Below are 24,599 nucleotides of genomic sequence, written 5' to 3'. Positions count from 1 at the left end.
TGAGTGTAACCTGCCGTCGTATTGGAAAATACGATTGGCAGGGGTGTGTGGTATTGGGGTAGGCCCAGCTTGCACGTTTGCTTCCGTACAAGCGCGGTTGTATGCCGCTGTCAGCAGGGCTGTCTGCTGCTCATACCAGGAATGTAGGTCCATGCCTGGTGGGATCACAGATGGGAACTGTGATAAGTCATGTCCGAACGTAAAGGATGGGATCCTTTGCGTGGACGTGTCGATGTGTCTGGGTTGGGAGGTCGAGGCATTGACCCCTATTGGAGGTGGGATTGGGGGATTCGGGTTATCCGCATTAGTGTTTTGGTGATCAGTCATGATCTTGAGAGGGAGAGGGATGGATTAAAAAGTGCTAAGAGTAGCGGTGGGCGCCAATGATGAAACAAGGGTTAACCGGGCAGGGTTAACACACTGGTCTCGTCAAGAAGGGTTAATCCCTTCCTCTCGAGGATCGCTGGCTGGGTCACCGGTGGATGATCTCCTGCACAAGGAAACAAGCCGTGACTCGTAACAAGGAGGATGGGGTGGGGGGTGCTCCTTGTTACCACTCTCCGGCGTGAGAATCAGTAGTTTGCTTGGGAAGCAAAGTAAGATAGTAGTAGTAGTGAGAGAGTTGTAAAGAGATACCTCAAACCTGGTTTGGGGTTGGTATTTATAGCCGAGGAGTGGAGGAGGAGATTGATGGATGGGCTGACGACGAGCTGCACCCTTGCAGGTGTGTCAGACTTGTCGGTTGTGGAGGTTACGCCACGTCAGCCCATTGCTTACGTAGTTCTGACAGGGGACTGTCGCTGGTGCCACTTGCATCGTGGTGTCAGCCACTTGCACTGTGGTGTCAGTCCCACTTGTTGAATGTGTAGGATGCGGTGCAAGCCGCATCGCTGCATGCGGTAACGTCTGAGGTTACCGCGTCTCCTACTTGTGATCAAGAAATACGCGAGATGCGGTGTCGGCCGCATCATCGTCTGCGGAGACTATTTGTCTGCTTCCCTTGTCGTGACGAAAATGCCCATATTGTGCGGTGCCAGCCGCATCGATATGTTCATCTTCTTCTATACTTAAGGCAAGCTACTCATCTTCGGACCGATTGGATTCGAAGGATGTGACCGCATTGGTGCGGTATGCTTACTGGTGGGGGTTTGTTTGATGCGGGTAATGGTCGATTTGGGACCATACCCCTTCACCCACACACACCTCGCCGGAGACCACCTGCAACCACCTCACCTCCCACCTCTCTCCTTCCTTCTCTTACCGGAAAATAACCTGCAACCTGCCGGGAAAATCTGCTCGATAGTCGGACCTGCCGGAGAAGCCGCCTCCCTCCGATACGATTCCGGTAACCTTCTTCTCCGGTTTCGTTTTCATATTTCCGACTGAACTTATCGTAATCATTATTATATAATTACAGTATTATTATTATTATTATCATCTATCATTAATATTATTGTTATTATTATTAAATACATTATTATTATAAACATTATTATTATAATTATAATAACAAAGATAATAATAATGTTATTATTATTATTATTAATCAAAATTATTATTATTATTATTATTATCATATTTCTTATTAAAGTATTAATGTTGAGGTTATTATATTACTATTAATAGCATCATATTTTATTACCATCCATATTATTGTTATAAATATTGAATGATATTATTATAAATACCCATCAAATCCCCATTATCATTTTAAACATTTTATCAATAATACTTATCGTATTCCTACGTCACAAATAGGGTAAATCTCTTACAACTCTCTTGGATTCAACTCTTACTCACTCTTTCTTACAAGAAACGCAACGCAACCAATGTGAGTATACTCGATCCCATTTTTTATTTTTAAAACACTTTTGGGTGCAACATGTGTTCTATACAAAAACACGCTACGCTTGAAACTTGTTATATGCACACTCTATCCATTTTAAACATGACACAATTTGATGCTTGTTAATCTCGTATGCTAGGTAAACTTTTCGTGTCCATGTGCTCATTAACCTTGTTAAACTTATTAAACTTGTTAGACTTGTTAAACTTGTTAAACTTGTGAGACTTGTTAGACTACTTATACTTATTAAACTCCTATGCTATAGGAGTATGCACCGCCCTTGAGTGAGTCTTGGGGTGTTTGCGTTGGAAACTTGGGTTTGACATATAGTGACACTGTTCCAGCATATTCGTAACTTGTATTATGTTGTTCATGTTGGATATGAGTACTTAAACTATTTTATTCTACTATGCTACGTATCAAACTTGTATACTCGCCAACATTCCTTTTGTTGATGTTATTTTAACACATGTTGCAGGTGGATAGTCAAGATGATGAAGGAATCAAGTTAGGATGGACTAGATACCCATTTTAGCAATAAACTATTTGTTTGAATTTATGTTTGGATATTTGAGACTTTGTATTTCCTTCTGGTTTTAATAAAATAATTTAAATCCATATTGTCACATTAGTGTTATGTTTTTTTGAGCAATTTGTTCGTCTCATCCCGATGTTTCCGCCATTGGTTGGGGTGTGACAGATTGGTATCAGAGCCATAACTATAGGGAATTAGGTAGGATTGCCTTACTTGTCCCTAGTCTATAGTAGGAGTACTCTGATACCAGATTGGTATCAGAGCCATAACTATAGGGAATTAGGAATGCCTTGCCTAGTCTATAGTTTAGGAGCTTTTTCACTATGTGTTGCTTAAAACAACTTCATTTCTACCTCACTTGCTTCTCTCTACTCTTTTGGACTTCTAATATACATGCCTTTCCTAAGGCTAACACAATACACATTTGGAAGACACTCTTACAACACAATAGAAATAACTTATCAAGATAGGGGTGATTCCCACACTTGGTAATGATTTTCACTCAGCTATACTTTGATTTTGCACGAAATCTACCCTCAAGTTAGGAGTGATATCCAAACCTTGATGGGAGTTTTCCATTTCATACTCTAGTGGACCCTTATCTCTTGATAAGTACCAACCACGTTAGTGTACGATGTTATCAAGTTAGAGGTGATACTCGCATCTTGTTAACTAGTCCCACTCCTCGATTTTCGCTCTCGCCAAAGTCTCGATTTCCCAATCGATTAAGGACGTGTAGTAACTGGAAGGGTTAGGTACCGGTAGTCGGGACGTCCTGTCTAGGCTTGGCATTCGTATAAATCCATTAAGGACCCGTTGCCTACCTGGGGACCATCGATGAGAGTACAAATACCTATTAGGCCAAAGCACGTTTCCTTAATTCGAGAAGGTCTTCGATTCACTTTGGAAGTGTCATATGTTACGTTCCGTGACAATCCATGTTTTATGTTAAATCTCTTTTATGTTATGTCAATTTTCATGTGTTTTACATTTGTACGATATATCATTTCAATTTTAATACATGCATGCTAATATGTTATACTGGATTCGTGATTACTGGGTTATTCTTATGTGATGAACTTGTCTTTTAACCCACACCTTAACATGTAGAGCACTATGCGTAGTGCTATAGGAGTAGCGCCCGCCCGTATTCTAGTGGTCATGTTAAGTCTTTTAATTGCGGTACACGATGGGTTGACCTGTTTATCACATGCCAGTTATACGTTGATCTTGTTAACTAAGTATGTCATGTGAATTGTTCTACATTTTTATGCTAATACTCATATTCCCAAAAAAATGGAAGCTTATCATCAAGATAGGAGTGATTTCCTTACCTTAACGATTAGCTCCACTCACTTTTCAACTTCACCAATGAGCTACGGGTGATTTCCTTACCTCAGAGGTAGTTACCAACATTTATTCGTTCTCAATGAAATTTTATATTTGAACGTTACTTTCATTTCAAGTTTGGACACATGAATCACACTATCTTCGCAATCTACAACAAATAATAATGAGCTCTCATGAACGAACTAAATTTACGATCCTTTCATCTTACATGTTACAGCTCATGTTATGCTATGTGAAATTATTTGAAAACTCTATGCTATGTGAAACTATATGCTATGTGACACATTCATGAAAGCAATTTTCCTTAAACAACACATTATGATCTAGTCTCATCTATTCTCTCTCTTTTGAATCCTTAGTTGTCATCTTTTCAAAAGTCTTCCTCTAAGATTTCGAGGACAAAATCTCCTAAAGTAGGAGAGACTGTAACGCTCCGTAATTTTTCGCGTTTATCAAATTATTTATTTATTCATTTATTTAATTAAATACATTATTTATTAATTAATTATTCTTTTATTTAAATCATTTATTCATTTTTTAATCATTTATTTATTTATATATTTATTCAATATTTATTTAAATCCTTATTCAATTATTAAAGAAATAATTATCAATATTGTTATTTATTTATTTTATTTAACTAATTAAATTAGTTAATCTAAAAGGTTTTATTCTTTTTATAAAAATAATAACCTAGTAAGTTAAATTAATATTTATAGTTTAAATCTAAAGTTAGTAAAGTTAGTGAACAAGGTTAAAGAACTCAGTTAGTCAGTTCAGAAACCCCAGGGACTAAACTGTAACTCTGTATCAAATCAGGCAAAAAGGGGGTCTCCTGGGTGAGAACCGGCCCTTGTGCGGTTCGAACCCGGGTCTCCTACTTCACACACACGCGCACCAACCAGATGGGCTACCGTCATCGCTGGTTATAACCCGCGTTGTTTAATTCTTATACACGATCCCATAGTTTCCATTTTTAAAATCCTACCGCCAAATCACAGAAACGCGTTGACCAAATCCCTTCCTTCTTCTCAGCCGGCGACATTGCCATACTTCGATCCTTTCCTTTTTTTTTTCTTCGATCAATCATTCCCAATTCTATTCAGTTTCCTTGTTTCATTGATTGATTGCCAATTACTCCCCGCGTTTCCATGATTACCCAACCCCGGAGTTCCCCTATAAAAACCCGACACTGCCTTCACTTCCAAACCCACACACACCTCGCCGGAGACCACCTGCAACCACCTCACCTCCCACCTCTCTCCTTCCTTCTCTTACCGGAAAATAACCTGCAACCTGCCGGGAAAATCTGCTCGATAGTCGGACCTGCCGGAGAAGCCGCCTCCCTCCGATACGATTCCGGTAACCTTCTTCTCCGGTTTCGTTTTCATATTTCCGACTGAACTTATCGTAATCATTATTATATAATTACAGTATTATTATTATTATTATTATTATCATCTATCATTAATATTATTGTTATTATTATTAAATACATTATTATTATAAACATTATTATTATAATTATAATAACAAAGATAATAATAATGTTATTATTATTATTATTAATCAAAATTATTATTATTATTATTATTATCATATTTCTTATTAAAGTATTAATGTTGAGGTTATTATATTACTATTAATAGCATCATATTTTATTACCATCCATATTATTGTTATAAATATTGAATGATATTATTATAAATACTCATCAAATCCCCATTATCATTTTAAACATTTTATCAATAATACTTATCGTATTCCTACGTCACAAATAGGGTAAATCTCTTACAACTCTCTTGGATTCAACTCTTACTCACTCTTTCTTACAAGAAACGCAACGCAACCAATGTGAGTATACTCGATCCCATTTTTTTATTTTTAAAACACTTTTGGGTGCAACATGTGTTCTATACAAAAACACGCTACGCTTGAAACTTGTTATATGCACACTCTATCCATTTTAAACATGACACAATTTGATGCTTGTTAATCTCGTATGCTAGGTAAACTTTTCGTGTCCATATGCTCATTAACCTTGTTAAACTTATTAAACTTGTTAGACTTGTTAAACTTGTTAAACTTGTGAGACTTGTTAGACTACTTATACTTATTAAACTCCTATGCTATAGGAGTATGCACCGCCCTTGAGTGAGTCTTGGGGTGTTTGCGTTGGAAACTTGGGGTTGACATATAGTGACACTGTTCCAGCATATTCGTAACTTGTATTATGTTGTTCATGTTGGATATGAGTACTTAAACTATTTTATTCTACTATGCTACGTATCAAACTTGTATACTCGCCAACATTCCTTTTGTTGATGTTATTTTAACACATGTTGCAGGTGGATAGTCAAGATGATGAAGGAATCAAGTTAGGATGGACTAGATACCCATTTTAGCAATAAACTATTTGTTTGAATTTATGTTTGGATATTTGAGACTTTGTATTTCCTTCTGGTTTTAATAAAATAATTTAAATCCATATTGTCACATTAGTGTTATTTTGTTTTGAGCAATTTGTTCGTCTCATCCCGATGTTTCCGCCATCGGTTGGGGTGTGACACAAAACTATTTAGACACTATGGCTCTGTGTAAATGCTTTGGTTATCCAGATTATTTTATAACCATAACATGCAATCCCAAATGGCCAGAAGTTCAACGGTTTCTCAAAGACACCATTCTTAGTCCGGAAGACAGGCCTGATATCCTGTCTAGATTGTTCAAAATAAAACTGGATTCAATCTGCAAAGATTTAAAAAAGAATCAACTATTTGTTAAAAAAAATTTAAATTATTATTCATCATCAAACCTAACACTTTGTTTTTTCTGTAGTTGTTTACACTATCGAGTTCCAAAAACGTGGTTTGCCTCATGCCCATTTATGCTTATTCATGGAACTTGAATTCAAATTACCTACTGTGGACCATGTAGATTCATTTATATCTGCAGAAATTCCAAACAGAAATGAAGATCCAGAATTATTTATCCTGGTGAAAGAGTATATGATACATGGTCCATGTGGTAATGCTAGGTTGAGCTCTCCATGTATGGTAGATATGAAGTGTTCAAAAGGCTTTCCCAAAAAATTTCAAGATCATACAACACTAGATTCAAACGGGTTTCCATTATACAGAAGGAGAAACGATGGTGCTTCTGTTATGAAAAATAAAGTTGACCTTGGTAACAGGAGTGTGGTTCCGTACAACAAAAAATTATTGAAAAGATATCAAGCTCATATCAACGTTGAATGGTGCAATCAAGCCGCCTCGATAAAATATCTGTTTAAATACATTAATAAAGGTCCTGATAGAGCCACTATAGCTGTTGTGCATGGTGATAATCAACCGGAAGAGCAACCACAAGACGAGATCAAAGAGTATTACGATTGCCGGTATATATCAGCTTGCGAAGCATCTTGGAGGATATTTGCTAATGAAGTACATTATAGAAGACCTTCTGTTATGAGGCTTCCATTCCATCTACCTGGCCAACAACCTGTTGTTTTCGGCCCTGATGAGGATATTAACTCTGTTCTAAACAAACCGTCAGTTAAATCTTCAATGTTTCTATCATGGATGGAACGTAATAAAGACCCAAATGACCTGTTGGCCCGTACACTTACATACGTTCAGTTCCCTATTTTTTTATGTATGGAAGCTAGACAAGCGAGTATGGGAACCAAGAAAAGGGAAAAAATCAATTGGCAGGATTCATTCCGTATCTCCGTCTCTAGGTGAAGCTTATTTTTTGAGAATTCTTCTTAACAAGGTTAGAGGACCAACATCGTTTGACGACATTAAAACAGTTAATGGTAAAGCTTACGATATATACAGAGATGCTTGCTACGCACTTGGTCTTTTAGATGATGATTCAGAGTATGTGGAGGCAATAAAAGAAGCAAATTTAACTGGAAGCTCTTCATACATTCAGAATTTATTTTCTACGATGTTGTTATCCAGTAGTCTTTCTAGACCTGAGGTTGTTTGGGAAAGTTCGTGGAGATACATGGCGGATGATTTTGTTTACAGACTAGCAAAATACCATCGAGTTACAGGTACCTTTTGTTTACACTGACTTTTATTACTTATATTTTTGGAAAAAATGATCTGATGTTTTCATTATTATTTAAGTTAATTTATCTTAATATGACTAAATGGTTTCCCTATTCATAACATGATCTCTTTTTCGTTCGTATTGCGTAGCGTTATCAATTCCAGATCACCAACTGAAGAACTATGTTTTGTGCGAAATTGAAAAGTTTTTATTGCGAAATAATTCTTCGTTGCGAAGATTTGAATCAATGCCATATCCAAATATGTCGTCTTCAGGTATTTCAGATTGTCGTTTGATATACGAGGAGCAGTCCTATGATACAACATACCTTGGAAATCTGTACGATAGTCAATTGACAATGTTAACTGACGAACAACGCTCTGTTTTTGAAGAGATTATGGCAGCAGTAAACAGTGATAACGGTCGGATTTTTTTCCTTTATGGGTATGGTGGAACAGGTAAAACATTTCTATGGAAGACATTGTCCGCTGCAATTAGATCAAGAGGTCAAATCGTGTTAAATGTGGCTTCAAGTGGAATTGCATCGTTGTTGTTAGATGGTGGTAGGACTGCACATTCCAGGGTTAGCATACCGTTGAATCTTACTGAAGATTCGGTATGTAATATAAAACCAGAAAGTGATCCGTCTAAATTACTTCATGAGACTAAATTGATAATTTGGGATGAAGCACCTATGGTACACAAACATGCATTTGAAGCGCTCGATAGAACAATGAATGACGTTTTCAACATTGACACATCTCTCAATTCAGAAATCCGGTTTGGAGGTAAGGTTATTGTTTTTGGTGGCGATTTTAGACAGATATTACCTGTTGTTCCAAATGGTGGGAGACAAGAGATTGTTAATGCCTCCTTATGTTCGTCTTATCTGTGGAGTAAATGTAAATTGCTAAGACTAACAAGAAACATGAGGTTAACGGTTGGAACATCTACAGCTGATGTTGATGAAATAAATACTTTTGGCAAATGGATTTTGGATTTAAGTGAGGGTAACGTTGGTGGTCCAAATGATGGAGAAGCAACTATTGAAATACCACAAGATCTTTTGATTACTGATGCATCTAATCCAATTGCAAGTTTAATTGATTTTGTTTATCCATCAATCTTTGAAAACGTAGACGCCCATAACTATTTCAGTGACCGGGCTATACTTGCACCTAAAAATGATGTTGTTCATGAGATTAATGACAGGTTGCTAGCAATGTTTCCTGGTGAAGAAAAAGAGTATCTTAGCTCTAACAGTCTTTGTCCGTCTGAAGATGTAAATTCTACACAACAAAGACTTTACTCTCCGGATGTGCTCAATGGTCTAAAAATATCAGGCCTACTAAATCATAGGTTAGTCCTTAAAGTTGGTGTTCCAGTGATGTTATTAAGAAATATTGATCAACGGAATGGATTGTGCAACGGTACAAGGCTACAAGTAAAAAAGCTGCACAACCGTGTAATAGAAGCGGAGATAATATCTGGTTCAAATATTGGTACTTGCACATATATCCCTCGATTAAACTTGATACCTTCTGATAAAAAGATTCCTTTTGCTTTTCAAACGAGGCAATTTCCACTGGTCGTATGTTTTGCAATGACCATCAACAAAAGTCAAGGCCAGTCTCTTTCAAGAGTTGGTTTGTACCTCAAACAACCGGTCTTCTCTCATGGTCAATTGTATGTTGCCTTATCAAGGGTGAAAACAAGAAATGGGGTCAAAATACTCATACTTGACAACAACGGAAAACCTACGGATAAAACAACTAATGTGGTGTATAAAGAGATTTTCAACGAATTGTGATATCTACATATTGATGGTTAATAAAAAGTTTTTACATGATCCGTTTAAAGAGGTGTATATATTCATAACATTTAATGTAAACAACTATGATTAAGCCATATTATCTTTAATCAACCCGTGTAATACACGGGTCCTTAGGCTATATTTATATTATTGGTAAGATGACATATTTATATTATTGGTAAGATTAACATGGTTCAAGATTTTAAAAAATTCTAATTTTTGCAATAACTTTGAACAAATATTTCAATGATAATATACCATTAACATTGAAATTTTGAAAAACCTTTATATGACAATTAAATTTTATAATTTTCTAAACAGCAGTTTGAATGTTTGACAATTATGAAAAGTCGTTTATACCCTTAAGCTAACTCTTAATATATACAATGAAGTGACATGAAGATCAGATCATCATCTTCACTCACACTGCTCAACATAATCTCTCCCAACTCCCAACACCTTCATCGAACAGCGAACAGATCATCATTTTCATCGACATCGCTGAACATACCATCTTCATCGCTGAACAGACCAACATCTTTATTGCTGAACAGATCATCTTCATCTTCATCAGGTTCATCTTCAAAACATAGGTTTCGTTTTGTTTGACTCTATAGTTTCAGATCTCATATGATCATTTGGCTGATTAGAGTACAGATCTAGGTTGTTTGTTTATTAAACTATGATACTTGTGTCTTTTAATTTCTGAATCAAATGCGAAGAAACAAGTGTGTATTTATTTGAACACGTTGATATTGATACTTGAAATGTGAAAAATGATTTTTGCTAAATTTCTAATGGTTTTTGTTGGTTGTTTGAGAACTGTTTAAAAAGAACTGATCGGATCAGTTTCGGATTGTTGTGTTCCTCATATTGATTTATGGTTTGATTCGATGATTTGAATGTGTTATTTGTCTATTTTTGGTTTTGATTCGATGATTTGCATGTGTTCATCATTTTGATTTTTGGTTTTCGTTTTGTTTTGATTCGATGATAGTCAGTAATTTGGGTATTTTTTTTGTTTGATTTGATGATTTGAATGTGTTCCTCATTTGATCTTTGGTTTTGGTTTGATTCGATGATAATAAGTTATTTGTGTATTTTGGGTTTGATTCGATAATTTGAATGTGTTATTTGGGTATTTTTGGTTTTGATTCAATGATTTGAATGTGTTCCTCATTTTGTTTTTTGGTTTTGGTTTGATTCGTTGATAACAGTTATTTGGTTTTCGTTTGATTCGATGTACAGAATGGCTGCGGATGTAAAGATAAGCAAAACACCAACTACGAAGGCGAGAACACTTGACATCCTCCTAGAAGATGGTGCGGTGCACATAAGGAAGTGATTGATATAAATGAATATAACCCCAGTGTAGCTCTTCGATTTTCCTTGAAATTCCAGAGCTCGCTAATTACATATCTACCACTTGGGTTATATTCATTCATATCTGCTACATCCCGAATTGCACCCGTCAGTAAAGATCCACATTTGCATTTGTCTCTGTATTGTATGTTACGGTCTTTCGTTATCGAGTCTGTAACGTTTTGCCTCTGTATTGTATGTATTAAAAGTTTACATTTAATATACAAAATAGGCTTTAATAATTTGTTATATATAGTATACATTTAATTATTAGATTGCATTTATTTAAAAAGAGTTAAGTATTAGATTGTATTTATTTAAAAATAGTTAATTATTAGATTGCATTTATTTAAAAAAGAGTTAATACTTGATTAAAAGAGTTAATTTTAATTATTAAATCAATGATTTCTTAACAAAAAAGCAAGAAATGAATTTAGGGGCCCTGGTTGATATTTCACTCATACCATAGGGACGCAAAGTGTTATTAATATATGCCAAAAGACGGTCTTACCCCTGGCATAAACAGTCAAACTGACGGCACACTGACATAGGGACTCAAAGTGTATATATTCAATACATTTTATGTAAAGAACGATGATGAAGCGATATTATCTTTAATCAACCCGTGTAATACACGGGTCCTTAGGCTAGTATGTATATAAGTTATAATCTCTTGCAGTTCTTATGAAACAAGCAAAGAAGAATAATATAGCTATATATAAAAAGTTCACTCAAAGAAAAAAGAACATAAGAGATTACTCAGTGATATTAACTGCTTGACTCAATATTAGTTTCCATTTTAAAGTGTTTGTTTGTAAATTTAACTGTCATAACATATATAGTAGAGTCTGTTATAAGCATAGTTATCAAAAGCGCTCGCCTGTTGCGCCTAGGCGCAATTTTCAGGCGAGGCGCAACCATGCCGCTTTGCGCCATCAAAGGCACACTTCTGGTAAATTTCCGGCCGAAAACAACTTTCCGGTGACTTTTCCGGCCAGATTCTTGTCAGTTTCCGGCGAACCATTTGCAAAATGATGCTAAATTTCGTCTGGAAAGATCTCCAGTTGTGGGTGCATCACCGGAGGGGAGAAAGAAGAAGATGAAGAGTGAAAAAGAAGACACCTAAAAAGCTTCCTCTTAAAGCTGTTTTGCAGAAAATTTTGACACTGTTTGACCTTACCTTTGCAGTCACTTTTGCAGAAAAGACTATTTCAATAATAAAACAAAATTCATTTTTCTTTTAACATATTTTAAATTACCATAGCAAGTACACTGTACACAGATTATCTTAAATGGTTTTTTAACTAATTAGATGATTTTAAAATCTTATTATATTAGTTCTATAATATATTTATAGAGTAATGTTAATTTTATATACCTACAAGATATATTTATTATTTTTTCAAATAGAGTAATGTTAATTTTATATACCTACAAGATATATTTATTATTTTTTCAATACATAATATATAGTAATTATTTTTCTTTTATATTCGTTTTTTTTCCTCAGGCCCTCGCTTTTTTTGCGCTTTGCGCCTAGGCCCTAGGCGATGCCTATGCGCCTTGAGTGCGCCTAGCGCATTTGATAACTATGGTTATAAGTAACTTTCATATCTAACATTTTCTGTGACATGTGAAAACATAAATGTCAGATGTTAAGAGTCGGCCTCTTCTATTGTTTGTTCTATTGGCATGTAGGATGGATTAAAGAAACCAGAACTAAGATATATGCAACCCACTAAAGAAATGATCTGGTACTTTAGTTTCTCCTCTCCATTTAACTCATTGGTTTCTTTCTTTAAACGCTAATCGATTGTGCTTTGTCGAAGAACTACAGATGTCGGGGAAGAGATTCATGGTTTCAATTTTATCTCCGAATGTGGAATTCTTCGTCAATTTGGGAAACTCTCTCCTCAATCACGCTGTCATTGGGTTCTTAAAGGTCAGAATAGACTGTTTGTGTTCATATCTGATAATCATTTCCTCTAATTTATTCACTATTTCATGTTTTTCCATGTCTTATTTTTCGTAATCAGAATGGACGGTTGCTGAAAAGGCAAAAATGCCCCTCTCCAGCTTCTTCATTTATGTAGAACACATCTTTTTTTATTTGTTCTTTATGTTGTCTGTCTAATGTAATAGGTTGATGTTTTCTCCTTTGGGATCGTGTTATGGGAGATTCTTACTCGTGAAGAGCCGTACGCCATCATGCCCTATTCGTAAATGCCAGTGCGATTGTTCAAGGTTGTTTCTTGATTCCAGATTCTCCATTCTATCCTAATCGTTCATTTATGTATAGAGTTGCTAAAGTAATCCGGTTTGAGTCTGTGAAGCATCACAGGATTCCGTCTTATTTTGTTTACCCCATCTTTCATGTACATTTCCTTTAAAAGTCACTAATATTTGATTTAAAGATAGAAGATTGGGCGTGTCAGGTGGGCTCAGTAACTACATAATGGGAGGGGTTAAAATGGGTAATTCTCTGTACAACTTGAAACGGGTCTGGCTGGGTCGACCTGAAGTACATTTTGTCTATAGTTCGTAACTTCTTTTTTAATAAATGGCTACATGCTAAATACGATAACAAATGGCTACATGCTAACTTCTTTTTTTAATAAACTTAAATGTCAAACAACTTAATGTACCGTATAAAGAATAAAGAATGACATAAGCAAGAGCTGCAGGAAACATTGACACAGCGTGAACTCCTGCAGTTGGTACCATTTAGTTTACTTTAAAACCTTTTAAAACAATATAATTAGGGTGATGATGATTACAGGAAATAGAACGTGAAAAAAAGCGCACGTTTGGAACTAGAAAAGGCAGCTTTTTAATTCTTTTTTTAGCAAAATAAGATATATAGGGAGAAATTTACATCTGAGAATTTGAAAGTAGCTATTAATGTGTAAAAAATGGTATATGTGTTCAGATTCGTTTCTCTCTTTTGGATTTTTTTTTATAATGTTGACTTTTCATATTGTTGTTGGTGATATTTCAATCATCACTAACCGTATAACCATTGCTGGCTTCACACTGGCATATATAGAATCAGGTTTAGTTGTAGTGGTCCCTATAAAGAAACTAGAGTCAAGTGCTTGGGTTTTCTTGTGGCCATTTACTCCATAAATGTGGGTCGTCACCACGCTTTTCTTCGTCATAATTGGAATTGTTATACGAATACAGGAACACACGCGGAATGAAGAATCTAGGGGTCCACCATAGCAACATGAGGTCACCATCTTCTGGTGAGTAGACTAGATCTTAATATAGTTTTTTTTTTTTTATTGAGGTGGCAATGTGTGTGGGCTGCCTAAATTAGTTTGCGTTGTAACTAAGCCTGGAAAAGTGGCGGGTAACGGGTGAAACTGTTTTTAGACAAAATGGGTAATTTTAGAAAGAAAAAATAAGTATCAAAATGGTCACTTTATATTTTTGTGACAGGTAGTGTGGGACGGGCTAAGGTGACGGTTTAGGTGGTTTCAGACGTTTGTGAGTGGTGATGGGGCTCGTGTTCTTTGAATATGTATAGTTCCTATTGGGTGTTTTTATGTTTGGCACCACTGTTAGATTGGACATGTATTCGGAACTGTTAGAAATTGTATAGTTCCTATTGCATACAGTCTGTAAGTGCCTTTGTGTTTTTTCTAGAAATCGTATTCAGTTCTCATTTATTTTGCAGGAAATTGTATTCTATGAGCTTGCTTTCCACTTCAATCCCCATTGTGCAGAAACATGCAATAATCTTGGAGTCCGAGACAAGACAACCTTGATAAAGCCGTAGAGTGTTATCAGGTAAACATTGCAGGTATTTGGTTCAAATGTCTAATACATGATCTAATTCTGATTTTTCTTTTTTTTTCTTATTGTTTTCTCCCTTGAAGTGGTCTTTGTCAAGTAAACCCAATTTCTCTCAATCGTTAAACAACTTTGGAGTAGTCTACATAGTGCAGGTACAATTACATCTATCAGTATCTATCTAACAAAGCAATATGATTCAACTATTAATTGATTGCAATTTAAATAAATATACAAGGTAAAAAGGATGTTACTGGTAACATGATAGAGAAAGCAATTGTGGCAAATCCTACTTATGCAAAAGCTTACAATAATTTAGGTTTGTTTCAACATAATTATACACTAAAATCATCAAATAATTTCGCTTTATATAATTTTTATTTTAAATTCATGGGTATATAATTTTTTAAACATTGGTATGAGAAATAATTAAATTAATAATAAATTTTAGATTGAATCAATTGATAAATAAATTAAATAACAAATAAGATCAAATAATACAAAGTAAATCAAAATAAAAAAGTACACAAGTCTTCAAATAAGAGTTTGGATTTGATGAGCTAAAGGAAGTTAAGAAAGAGAAGACACCTACTGATCCTAAAATTCTACATGAGAATAGATCTTTTTTGACAAAAACAGTGTAAATTAAAAGGATAAAGCAATCAAAGATCGGAGTAATGTAATAACCTTCTATGCATTTATACTTTTGTCTTTTGCATTGTGTCAAGTTAGGAGTTATCTTATTGATAGTTATAATTACTTGAAGAGTCAAAGTGAATCTCACAATTTTTTGCATGAATAAGGCCTCTATTCCTACTATTGTACATAAATAGATGGGGTTTTTATAGGTTTTTGTTGCTTACGATAATTTAAAATTTTCCGAGTTAAGGCATGTGACAAATGAACTGTTTTTTTTTTACTTTGCACTTGAAGAATTCAGACGTTTAGAAGACTTTTGCAGCACTTTACAGCAACATGGGTTAGCCTTTTTACACTTTAGACCACTTTTTAATGAATTTTGGTTACTTGAAGCGAAATCTTTATTGTTTTTTTTTTTTTTTTTTTTTTTTGCATTGCTTGGATTGATTGCACATATTTAGTATTATATCTAAAATGTAAATATTAAAAAATTTTGAGGCCTTTATCTGATATTGATGATGGTCTGTATCTCATGTTATAGCCTAGATATATTCAAGCATTGATGGACAAAGCAAAAGTGCATGAGCGAGAACCTGAGAAAATATTTATCTTTTCATTAAAGAGGGCGGCTAGAGGGTCCATTAAAATATATACATCATACGATCAAGGCCAAAAAAGAAAAAAAGTACTGTACACTAGAAATCAAATTGATGTGCTGTCTGTTGAAACTAAAGCTCTTCTTGACCCGCTCAATGGTTTGCCCAAGTAAGAAGAAATTTTATATTTAATCTGTTAACTAAATGGAATTTTCTCGGTACGAATTGACACCCATATTTAGTATAATGTACCCAAACATGTTTTAACATAATAAGTTGTTTTTCTTTCCAAATTGTGTTCTTAATGTTCAACTTTAGATTTCTATATGTCCATGCGTACAGTATGTTTATGATCAGTTTAAACGTATTTTTTTTCAAAAAATAAAAAACATATCATTTCCCAACACCGCGAAATTCGCGGGTATTATCACTAGTTTTTTTATATGTTAACATGATTTCCTCTGCCTTTATTGGTGGTAATTTCAACCCCTACGGTAGATTTTAGTACATATATTATGTACTATCTTTAATAGTAGAGCTATAGAGTTGAAATGGACTTTGAATGAAACGGTTTACAATCATGGTGTATATTCATTCACGCAGCCTCTTAAATTGCTTTGAATAACTTAGATTATTAGTGTATACTTATAGAGGTTGAAATAGTGATTTTTTTAAATAATTGGACCAAAAGCGTTCCAGGTCAAATTAACATACAAAAAATAGTGGTTTAGATCCATTGCTAATTTATCACGTTTAAGTTTTATTTTGAAAAACTGAGAAATCCCACAAAAAATAACTGCTTTTGTGGTAGTTCCCGGAGGTTATGGTCTGTTTTTGCAGCTGGTGGTTAATTCCACCTTTTGCTGCCCATGATCTCCTACAAACCTGGGTAGTGGTGTTAATTGGTTGAGGATTCCATGGTCTCCTACAAACCTAGGTAGTGGTGTTAATCGGTTGACGATTCTGTGGTCTCCTACAAACCTAGGTAGTGGTGTTAATCGGTTGGGGATTCCATGATCTTCTACAAACCTTTGTAGTGGTGTTAATCAGTTGAGGATTCCATGATCTCCTACAAACCTTTGTAGTGGTGTTAATCGGTTGAGGATTCGTCTTATATATTGCACGCAACTACATGAGCAACAATTCGGTCAGCATATTCAAACATTGAAGAACATTGAAGTAGTGAACAACAATGGATCACTTTCCAAACCAGACTAAAGATGAAGCTTCCAATGTAAGATGATGAAGCTTCCAATGTAAGATCTGAGAACTTATCTCTGTTGTATCAAACCTAAAATGTTTATGTTTATATCTTTGTTTGCAATGTTTACTTCGAAATCTAAAATGTCCCTAAATATATAATTAATGTTTATGTTGCATCTGCATTGTGAATTGATATTAAATTTCAGGGATTAAAGCCATACACTTTAGTGGATGAGGAGTGTAATGTGACTTTTTCGTATTTTTTTGTGCGAAAGGTGGCTTCAAGTGCTAAATATTTTATCTCTATGTCAGGAGCCATAATTTGGAAAACTGCTTTAATCAATCTCAGTTTCACACGTATCTACTGCTGCCAAGACATCACAAATATTAGTTTACCAGGCATGCCTTTTTCACGTATGCTTATGTGATGTATAGTAATTTGAGGGATACAAACATTTGATAATGTGGTGATTCATTTAAAAAGTTATTGATTCATTTACTATCTGTGTCCAACCTTGCAATCTAAGTTATTGAATTTGTCTCTGACATTGCTTTTTCATTTTTAGTCATATTATACATGTTTATGTGCACTCATTTGTCGAGTTTATATTATACATGTCATTACGACACTAAAAACCCGTCCACCGGACGGGTATTAAACTAGTTATTCTAGAAACAGATTAAGTCCAAAATTTAGCCAGAATTCTACAGAATTAAAAAAAGGTTTGGAGCATGTGGGGATGGATCTTTTTATAAAAAGTTTCGATTTTTAATCATGAATGTGTGAATTGATACTATAGCATGTATGTTCTTGGTTTGTTATTCTGATTTTGTAATTGGGTTTTAGTTTGAAGTTTAAAAGATTTGATTTTTATTCAATAAAAGTGTATATGTGTGTGTAAACCATTGATTCTAGCTGAGTTGATATGAGTTTTTAGTTGCATACTTGCAGATAGGTTCTTAGTTTAAGGATTGTAGCACACACTATTACATTATACTTAGTGTCACGACCCCCGACCCCACTCTGGACGGAATCGGGAGCCGCGAGCAGCCAAGTGGCACCGGTGGTTATTTTGAAAAGTAGTGCAGCGGAAATTTCATCAGGACCGTGAGTTACGAAAAATATCAGAGTTTAGAAAACACCGGATTTTATTTATTAAATAGATGGGACAAAATGATGTTTGGAAAGGTAGCTTTAATATGGGATAAACCCAATTACATAAAACAATTTTCCTTAATTTAATTTAATTGACAAATCAAGCCACTTCTGTAAGCCTTTTTGGGTGCCGTATCCAACTCTTACTCCAATCTACCTGAAACGCGTTTTAAAAAGGTTTTGTTACTGAGTGAGTTCATTCAGGTTTTATAAAAATATATTTGTTATAATTTACAGCATTAAGAGTTTTTATATTTGCTTCTTTAAGATTGGCAAAAACTTAATCACTGCAAAGTATAACTAGAAAACAGTGTTATAAGTTACAGTATTAAGAGCGATTACAATGTTTATATCTATCAACCGTCTACCCACAGTATTTGTCACTCGACCACCTATTGGCTATCTCGTTGTCCAATGGTGTCTGTGACTATGGTCATATCACCCCTTGGCTAACCCGTTGTCCAATGGTGACGGTTATCAAGTAATATATACAAAACCCCACATACCGGCTGTAACTTGGTGATTACAAAGACTTAATCCCTATAATTATAACTTTGAAAATAGGGTTTTGGAAATAATTTGATAAAAAGAGAATGACTCACAGTATAAGCATGATTTAGCAAGCTTCTTGATTCTATTCCATCTGATAATTAAGCGTATACTTTATTGTTCTAAATCTTCTGATGATTTAACAGCTTGTTTGATTGTAAGTGTGTAGTTGGGAGTATTCTGGTAGTTAAACATATAGTTTAACGGAATGGAATACGTATTTGTGTAAAACCCAAATCAACCTTAACGATAGTCACGAGATTCGAACCTTAACAAAATTCACAAAGTATAGCACTTTGGATTCCGTTTACGGAAATTCACAAAGTACAGCACTTTGGCATTTATTAGATGGTCCCTGAATCGATCGGACAGAACATCGCATCGGTGATTATTGGTTAGAACACTAACGTATAGAGAGAAGAATAGAAGAAATGAACAAAGGATATGAATTCCTAAGCTTCCTATTTATAGGTAAGAAGTATGAAACTTCTAGGAAGTTTTCTATAGCTTTTCTAGGAAGCTAGTTATACATTTTCTAGGAAGCTTCCTACCCACATATATCTATACTCTTACACCTTCCTAGCACCTTCCTTTTGATATTATCTATTTTATATATATATATATATATATATATATATATATATATATATATATATATATTTCATGTATATCTATTTAGGTGTTTAATAAATTTTACTTAGCTGATTAATTAATCTTACTTGGCTTAATTAATCTTGCTTAATCTTAATGAATCTAGCTTAGCTTAATTATTCTTGCTTAACTAATTAATTAATCATACTTAACTTAATTAACAGATTAATTAATCTACTCAGCTAACTTAACTGCTAAGTTTATTTAACTATTAAGTTTACTTAGCTATTAAGTATTCTAGTAGTTCCCTGATTACGAGTTCTAATTTCTAGACACAATGGAACTCGTATTAGTGTATTAACTCAATTCAACTTTAACGACAATTCACGAGACTAAAATCCTCACAACGAACAAAGGCACAGCCCAATTACGGGCAGCACTTAAACATCCATCGGATAGTTTCAATCGATCGGACATTGAATCGTACCAGTGACTAGAGTTATCACCCTAATACGGGCAGAGTTTCGGGATTTAGAATATAATACCTGAGCTATTACTTTGCTATAATAGAAGCTAAAAGAAGAAAAGAATTGAGCGAATTGAACTGAAACTATCGACTGCTATTTATAGGCTGGAAACGGGGCGCCTAGCGGCCCACGTAACTTTAAAGGAACACTTACGCGGCCCGCGTGGGAGTGTGGATCAGATCGGAGGTTGCTGAGTCATCGGTGGTCGCGACGCGTGGTCAACACGTGTCCCTTAAGCTTATCCGGAGATCTGCCTTGCTGTCGCGGCCGGCGTAGACTACCATTATGTCTTACGCGGCCTGTGTGGACTCCAATTTCTTTATTTCTTGGTTTTTTTTCACAAGGATTAGGGTTTCAGGGGTCCGGGTTTCCACTTACGGAGCGTTTTAGGATGTTTTTGTGCGAGTCGTTACATCCTCCCCACCTTGTTTTAAATCTCGTCCTCGAGATTTGGCTACGATATCTCTTTTTAGAGTTATATCACGTTCTAGTTAATAAGAACAATTTTAAGATGAAGACGTGTTTTACAATAAATAGGGCTCAATGGTTCAACTGAATTAGTTTAAGAAATCAATGTCAAATGAGTGGGTGAAATGATATAATTTCCAAGGTGACTAGGTTCAAGTCAAAAGAGATATATGCTCAATGGATGTGAATAAGTTGTAAATGACTTTAGAAACAATAGAAGTCATTTGTCAAAGGAAACTTACTTTGATTGTTAACCGAGGACGATTCGGAATCAACAAGCTCAAATGAAATAGAAATACGAAAATGATTTGTCAACTGGGAAAAATCAATGTCAAATGAACGAGATGAAATGATATATTTTCCAAGGTGATTAGGTTTACTGGGTTCCAACAATAGAGGAAATTCAACCAATAGAATTCTTTAATGAACGTTTAGAATATACAAATCAACAATAGAATTTACTACCAATGGAAACTTGCATGGGTTGTTGTATGATTGAAACTTGAATCAATAAGCACAAATGGATAGTATCACGAAATGATTTGTCAATTAATCTATTATCTATATTAAAACAAAATACTTTGGTGCCACTTGGCATTATTTTAATCCTATATTTGCCACCTGGCAACTTAATATTCCTCACAATTCTCATTTGAGCGGCAATATACATCCATTCAGTTCCCATATTTCTCTTTCATTCTCTTTCATTGTACCGCCTATCTTTTTGGTTGTAACGCTGAGAAAGAGAATTCAAGTTTCCATATTTATTTGAAATCATCTTCCAAAATATGATTGAGTTCCCATGTTTAATTATGTTTGATCGCAGAAGCCCTATATCTATAAATCCATATGAATTCTGGGGTTTCTTCTCATCGATTTTTAGGGCAAACGATTTATGAATCACATCTGTTTGTTCACATCGATTTGGCATTCAAACGATCTGTCAACCCTTATTTAAGGTACGATTCTTTATAACCGGTATGCATATTTTATATGGTACTTAATATGTAGCAAATTTTAGGGTTTTTTTGAATGTGTTGATTTGCTCCGAATATCATAAGTAAGCATATGGATCGTTTCTAAATATTCAAATCTGTAAGAATTTTTGGTGGTATACATTTTTAGGGCTTATTCTGATATGAATATCACATATGTTTGTGTCGATTTTGAAAATTATGAAATTATGATGCTGTATACATTTTTAGGACTTATTTGTTAATATGTTATTCCGATGCTCTTAATTTTTAGGTTTACTTAATGTTGAATTAAGATCTGCAGATTATTGAGTCTAAATGTGACAACTCGTAATTTGAACCTACTTTCTGTAACGCTACGTGATTACGTGAACTATGTTAGTTGAATGTTATGTTTATTTATATGTGAATGTGTGTTTATGCAAGTGACCCGATCGCACAATGCACACAAGCCCGTTTGGGCCGAACACCGTACCATGACTCGCACACCTATGTCACTCGGCCCACATACTTCGAAACCCGGAATCAAGGGCAAGGGCGGCCCAATGTTGGGTTCGGCCCATCCTCTAGTCGATTAACACAGGGGATGTGGTAAACATCTCACACTTTATCAAAACACCCTAACACATACACAAACCCTAGAACACACACACACACTCTCTCTCTCTCAACCGGAACCAAGGCAACCGAACACCCTCCACTATCGAAGATCTCCTTGTTCGGATTATTCTCTTTCTTAACCGGTTAGTGCTTGATTATTTGTAAATGATGATTTGATTGTATATGATTATGTGTTAGAATTCATGAGTAGGTATGTTTACATGATAATCGGATATCTTGCAATATGTTGTTCGGATTCTTATTAAGTTGATTTTGAACCGAATGCTTGTTAAATCGGACATGTTTATGCTAAACGTATGTTGCCATGATTCGGGTTACATGTCATTGATTTAGAGCCGTGTAGTTGTTAATCAAATGATCCGATTTCATATTATGTTGATATTGAATTACTGTTTTTGTTGATGATGATTTGAATAAGTGAAATTGTTGAATATGCTGTTTGATCCGATTTGTGAAACTGATAAGTTGTTAGCTGGATTTACGGAGTGATTGTTGCTGTTTAATCATGGAAATCTGTTACACACCTTGTCTCGACAAGAGATTGCGAGTCGAGAACTCACTGTCTCGACTCGAGACCAACACACCGACACAAAACGGCACAAACCGAGACCACGGTTGCGGGTCCGGTTGCGACTCGAGACCGTGTGATCTCGGCTAGAACATGATGACTCGAGACTATCCTGTTGCGACTCGAGACTGTGAAACCAGTACAACCCGAGACCGTCTAGTCTCGACTCGAGATCTCTGGTCTCGACTCGAGACCATACATACGTACACACTGTTGGGCCTGCACACTATTACGAGCCCAACTGATTGGGCTGAACACTTGGACTCTGCTTGTTTACGCGATTGTTTACGTGATTGTTTACGTTGAAACCTATACGTGGAATACAATGTCGAATACTTGTACAACCTGTTACAATATGTGTAGAACATACGTGCCCTACTTGTATACGAATCTGACCAGTATAATAACTTTGGTAGGACGTGGTTAATCGCTCTATAACTTAATTGAATTGTCTGTATCATACCGAGCAACCCCAGGTGAGTTCATTGCATTTTCTCAAGCATGCGTCCCGGTGGTTTGGGACAACTGGTAAACATTTGGAAGGGAAACTTGGGGTAAACAACTGGAACATAGAAACAATCATCTACCGGATTGCCTGTAAGGCAATGGGGTAATTAGTTGATAGCGCTATTAGGTTTGGCACCCTCACACCGGGCCGTAAGGACGGGCGTGAACTAATTAATGGGACAACTTGTGAATACAACGCGGATATAAGACCTCCTACAGCTTGTCAAAGTTGTTTGATACCTTGACTTTGACCAATGCCTGGTTATGGGCATTGGGGTTAGGCATTCCCATCATTGACGCTGCATACGGTACACTAAACAAGTTAACAACGACATCTGAATCAAAACAACGAGTTGATTTAACTAATATCTGGTAACTTCACACGTAAGCAACACTTTGAACTCACCAGCGTAGTCTGACACACTTGTTTGCATGCTTGTAGGTCATTAACGTTTGGAACATGGACTTGCTATCTGGGAGTGCTGGAGTGGTCATGGATCGAGGCTCTTGGATCAACTTACATTTGATACATTGGTTTTAAGTATTATTATGAAACATTTGCTAAACGATTATTTACATGCTTCCGCTACACAACGCTTAGGGAATTAATATTATGTTTTATTTAAGTATTTACCCTTGGTTCAATGTGATTGGTGGGTCGAACTCTGATGCGTAACACGCCTCGCGGGTTTTCCGCAGGTGGGATTTTGGGGGTGTTACAGTTGGTATCAGAGCCACTGGTTATAGTGAACTAGGTTTTAAAACGTTTTGTAAAACCAGACTATAACCAAACAACTTCAAAAATCGATCATGACACTCAGCTCCAGATTGCAAGGTTCGTCTCTCTCTCACTTTATACATTACTTGCTTAGCAGTCACACACTCACAACGTATATGAACTGAAACGTTTAACACCATAGTGACTTGATAGTGTGACACTACTCTTCGACTCATGTAAACCATAGACCTGTGATACCATCTGTTGTGTTGTTTGAACGGGGGAAACTTCGAGCGCAAGCTAAGAGGCACTGAGGTAAGCATGCAAATTGCCTTATTATTATGGGTGCACACTTAATAATAACGCGGGGTGCATGCAAGTCCCAGTGAGGCTTATCGAGCGTGAGGAGGGTTCTGCCTTACTATGTGTGAACTTGGTAGTACATAAATATCAGTATGATACTTGACTCCCATCTCGTTTCGATTTCTAAATCGGTTTATTCCCAACTATAGAAACATGAGTGGACGAGGACACGGACGTGGCAACATCAACATGACTCAGGCTGAGTTGACCGACCTAATCAATACCCGCGTGGCTGAGGCTTTAGCAGCCTATCAAGCTGGTACGGAATGTACCAAGTACTCTTTACTCTTATACCACGTACACGTCTTTTCACTCCTATAATGTGTTCCCTTTCATCCTTTAGGTCAGCAAGTGCAACC

At 35.6% G+C, this 24,599-nt stretch overlaps 1 protein-coding gene across 1 annotated transcript; it reads left to right on the top strand.

The window, feature by feature from the left end:
* The first annotated feature begins 6,628 nt into the window (after window positions 1-6,628).
* LOC110907641 (ATP-dependent DNA helicase RRM3-like) lies at window positions 6,629-9,600 on the top strand. The gene is made up of 3 exons (XM_022152590.1): window positions 6,629-7,470; window positions 7,571-7,791; window positions 7,940-9,600. The coding sequence occupies exons 1-3, from the start codon at window positions 6,629-6,631 to the stop codon at window positions 9,598-9,600; spliced, it is 2,724 nt and encodes a 907-aa protein (XP_022008282.1).
* Window positions 9,601-24,599: the final 14,999 nt, after the last annotated feature.

Source organism: Helianthus annuus, chromosome 14 (genome assembly GCF_002127325.2).
Source record: "Helianthus annuus cultivar XRQ/B chromosome 14, HanXRQr2.0-SUNRISE, whole genome shotgun sequence".
Classification (NCBI taxonomy): Eukaryota; Viridiplantae; Streptophyta; class Magnoliopsida; order Asterales; family Asteraceae; genus Helianthus; species Helianthus annuus.
Note: the sequence above shows the minus strand (reverse complement) of the source record. Positions and strands in the feature narration are given on the sequence as shown.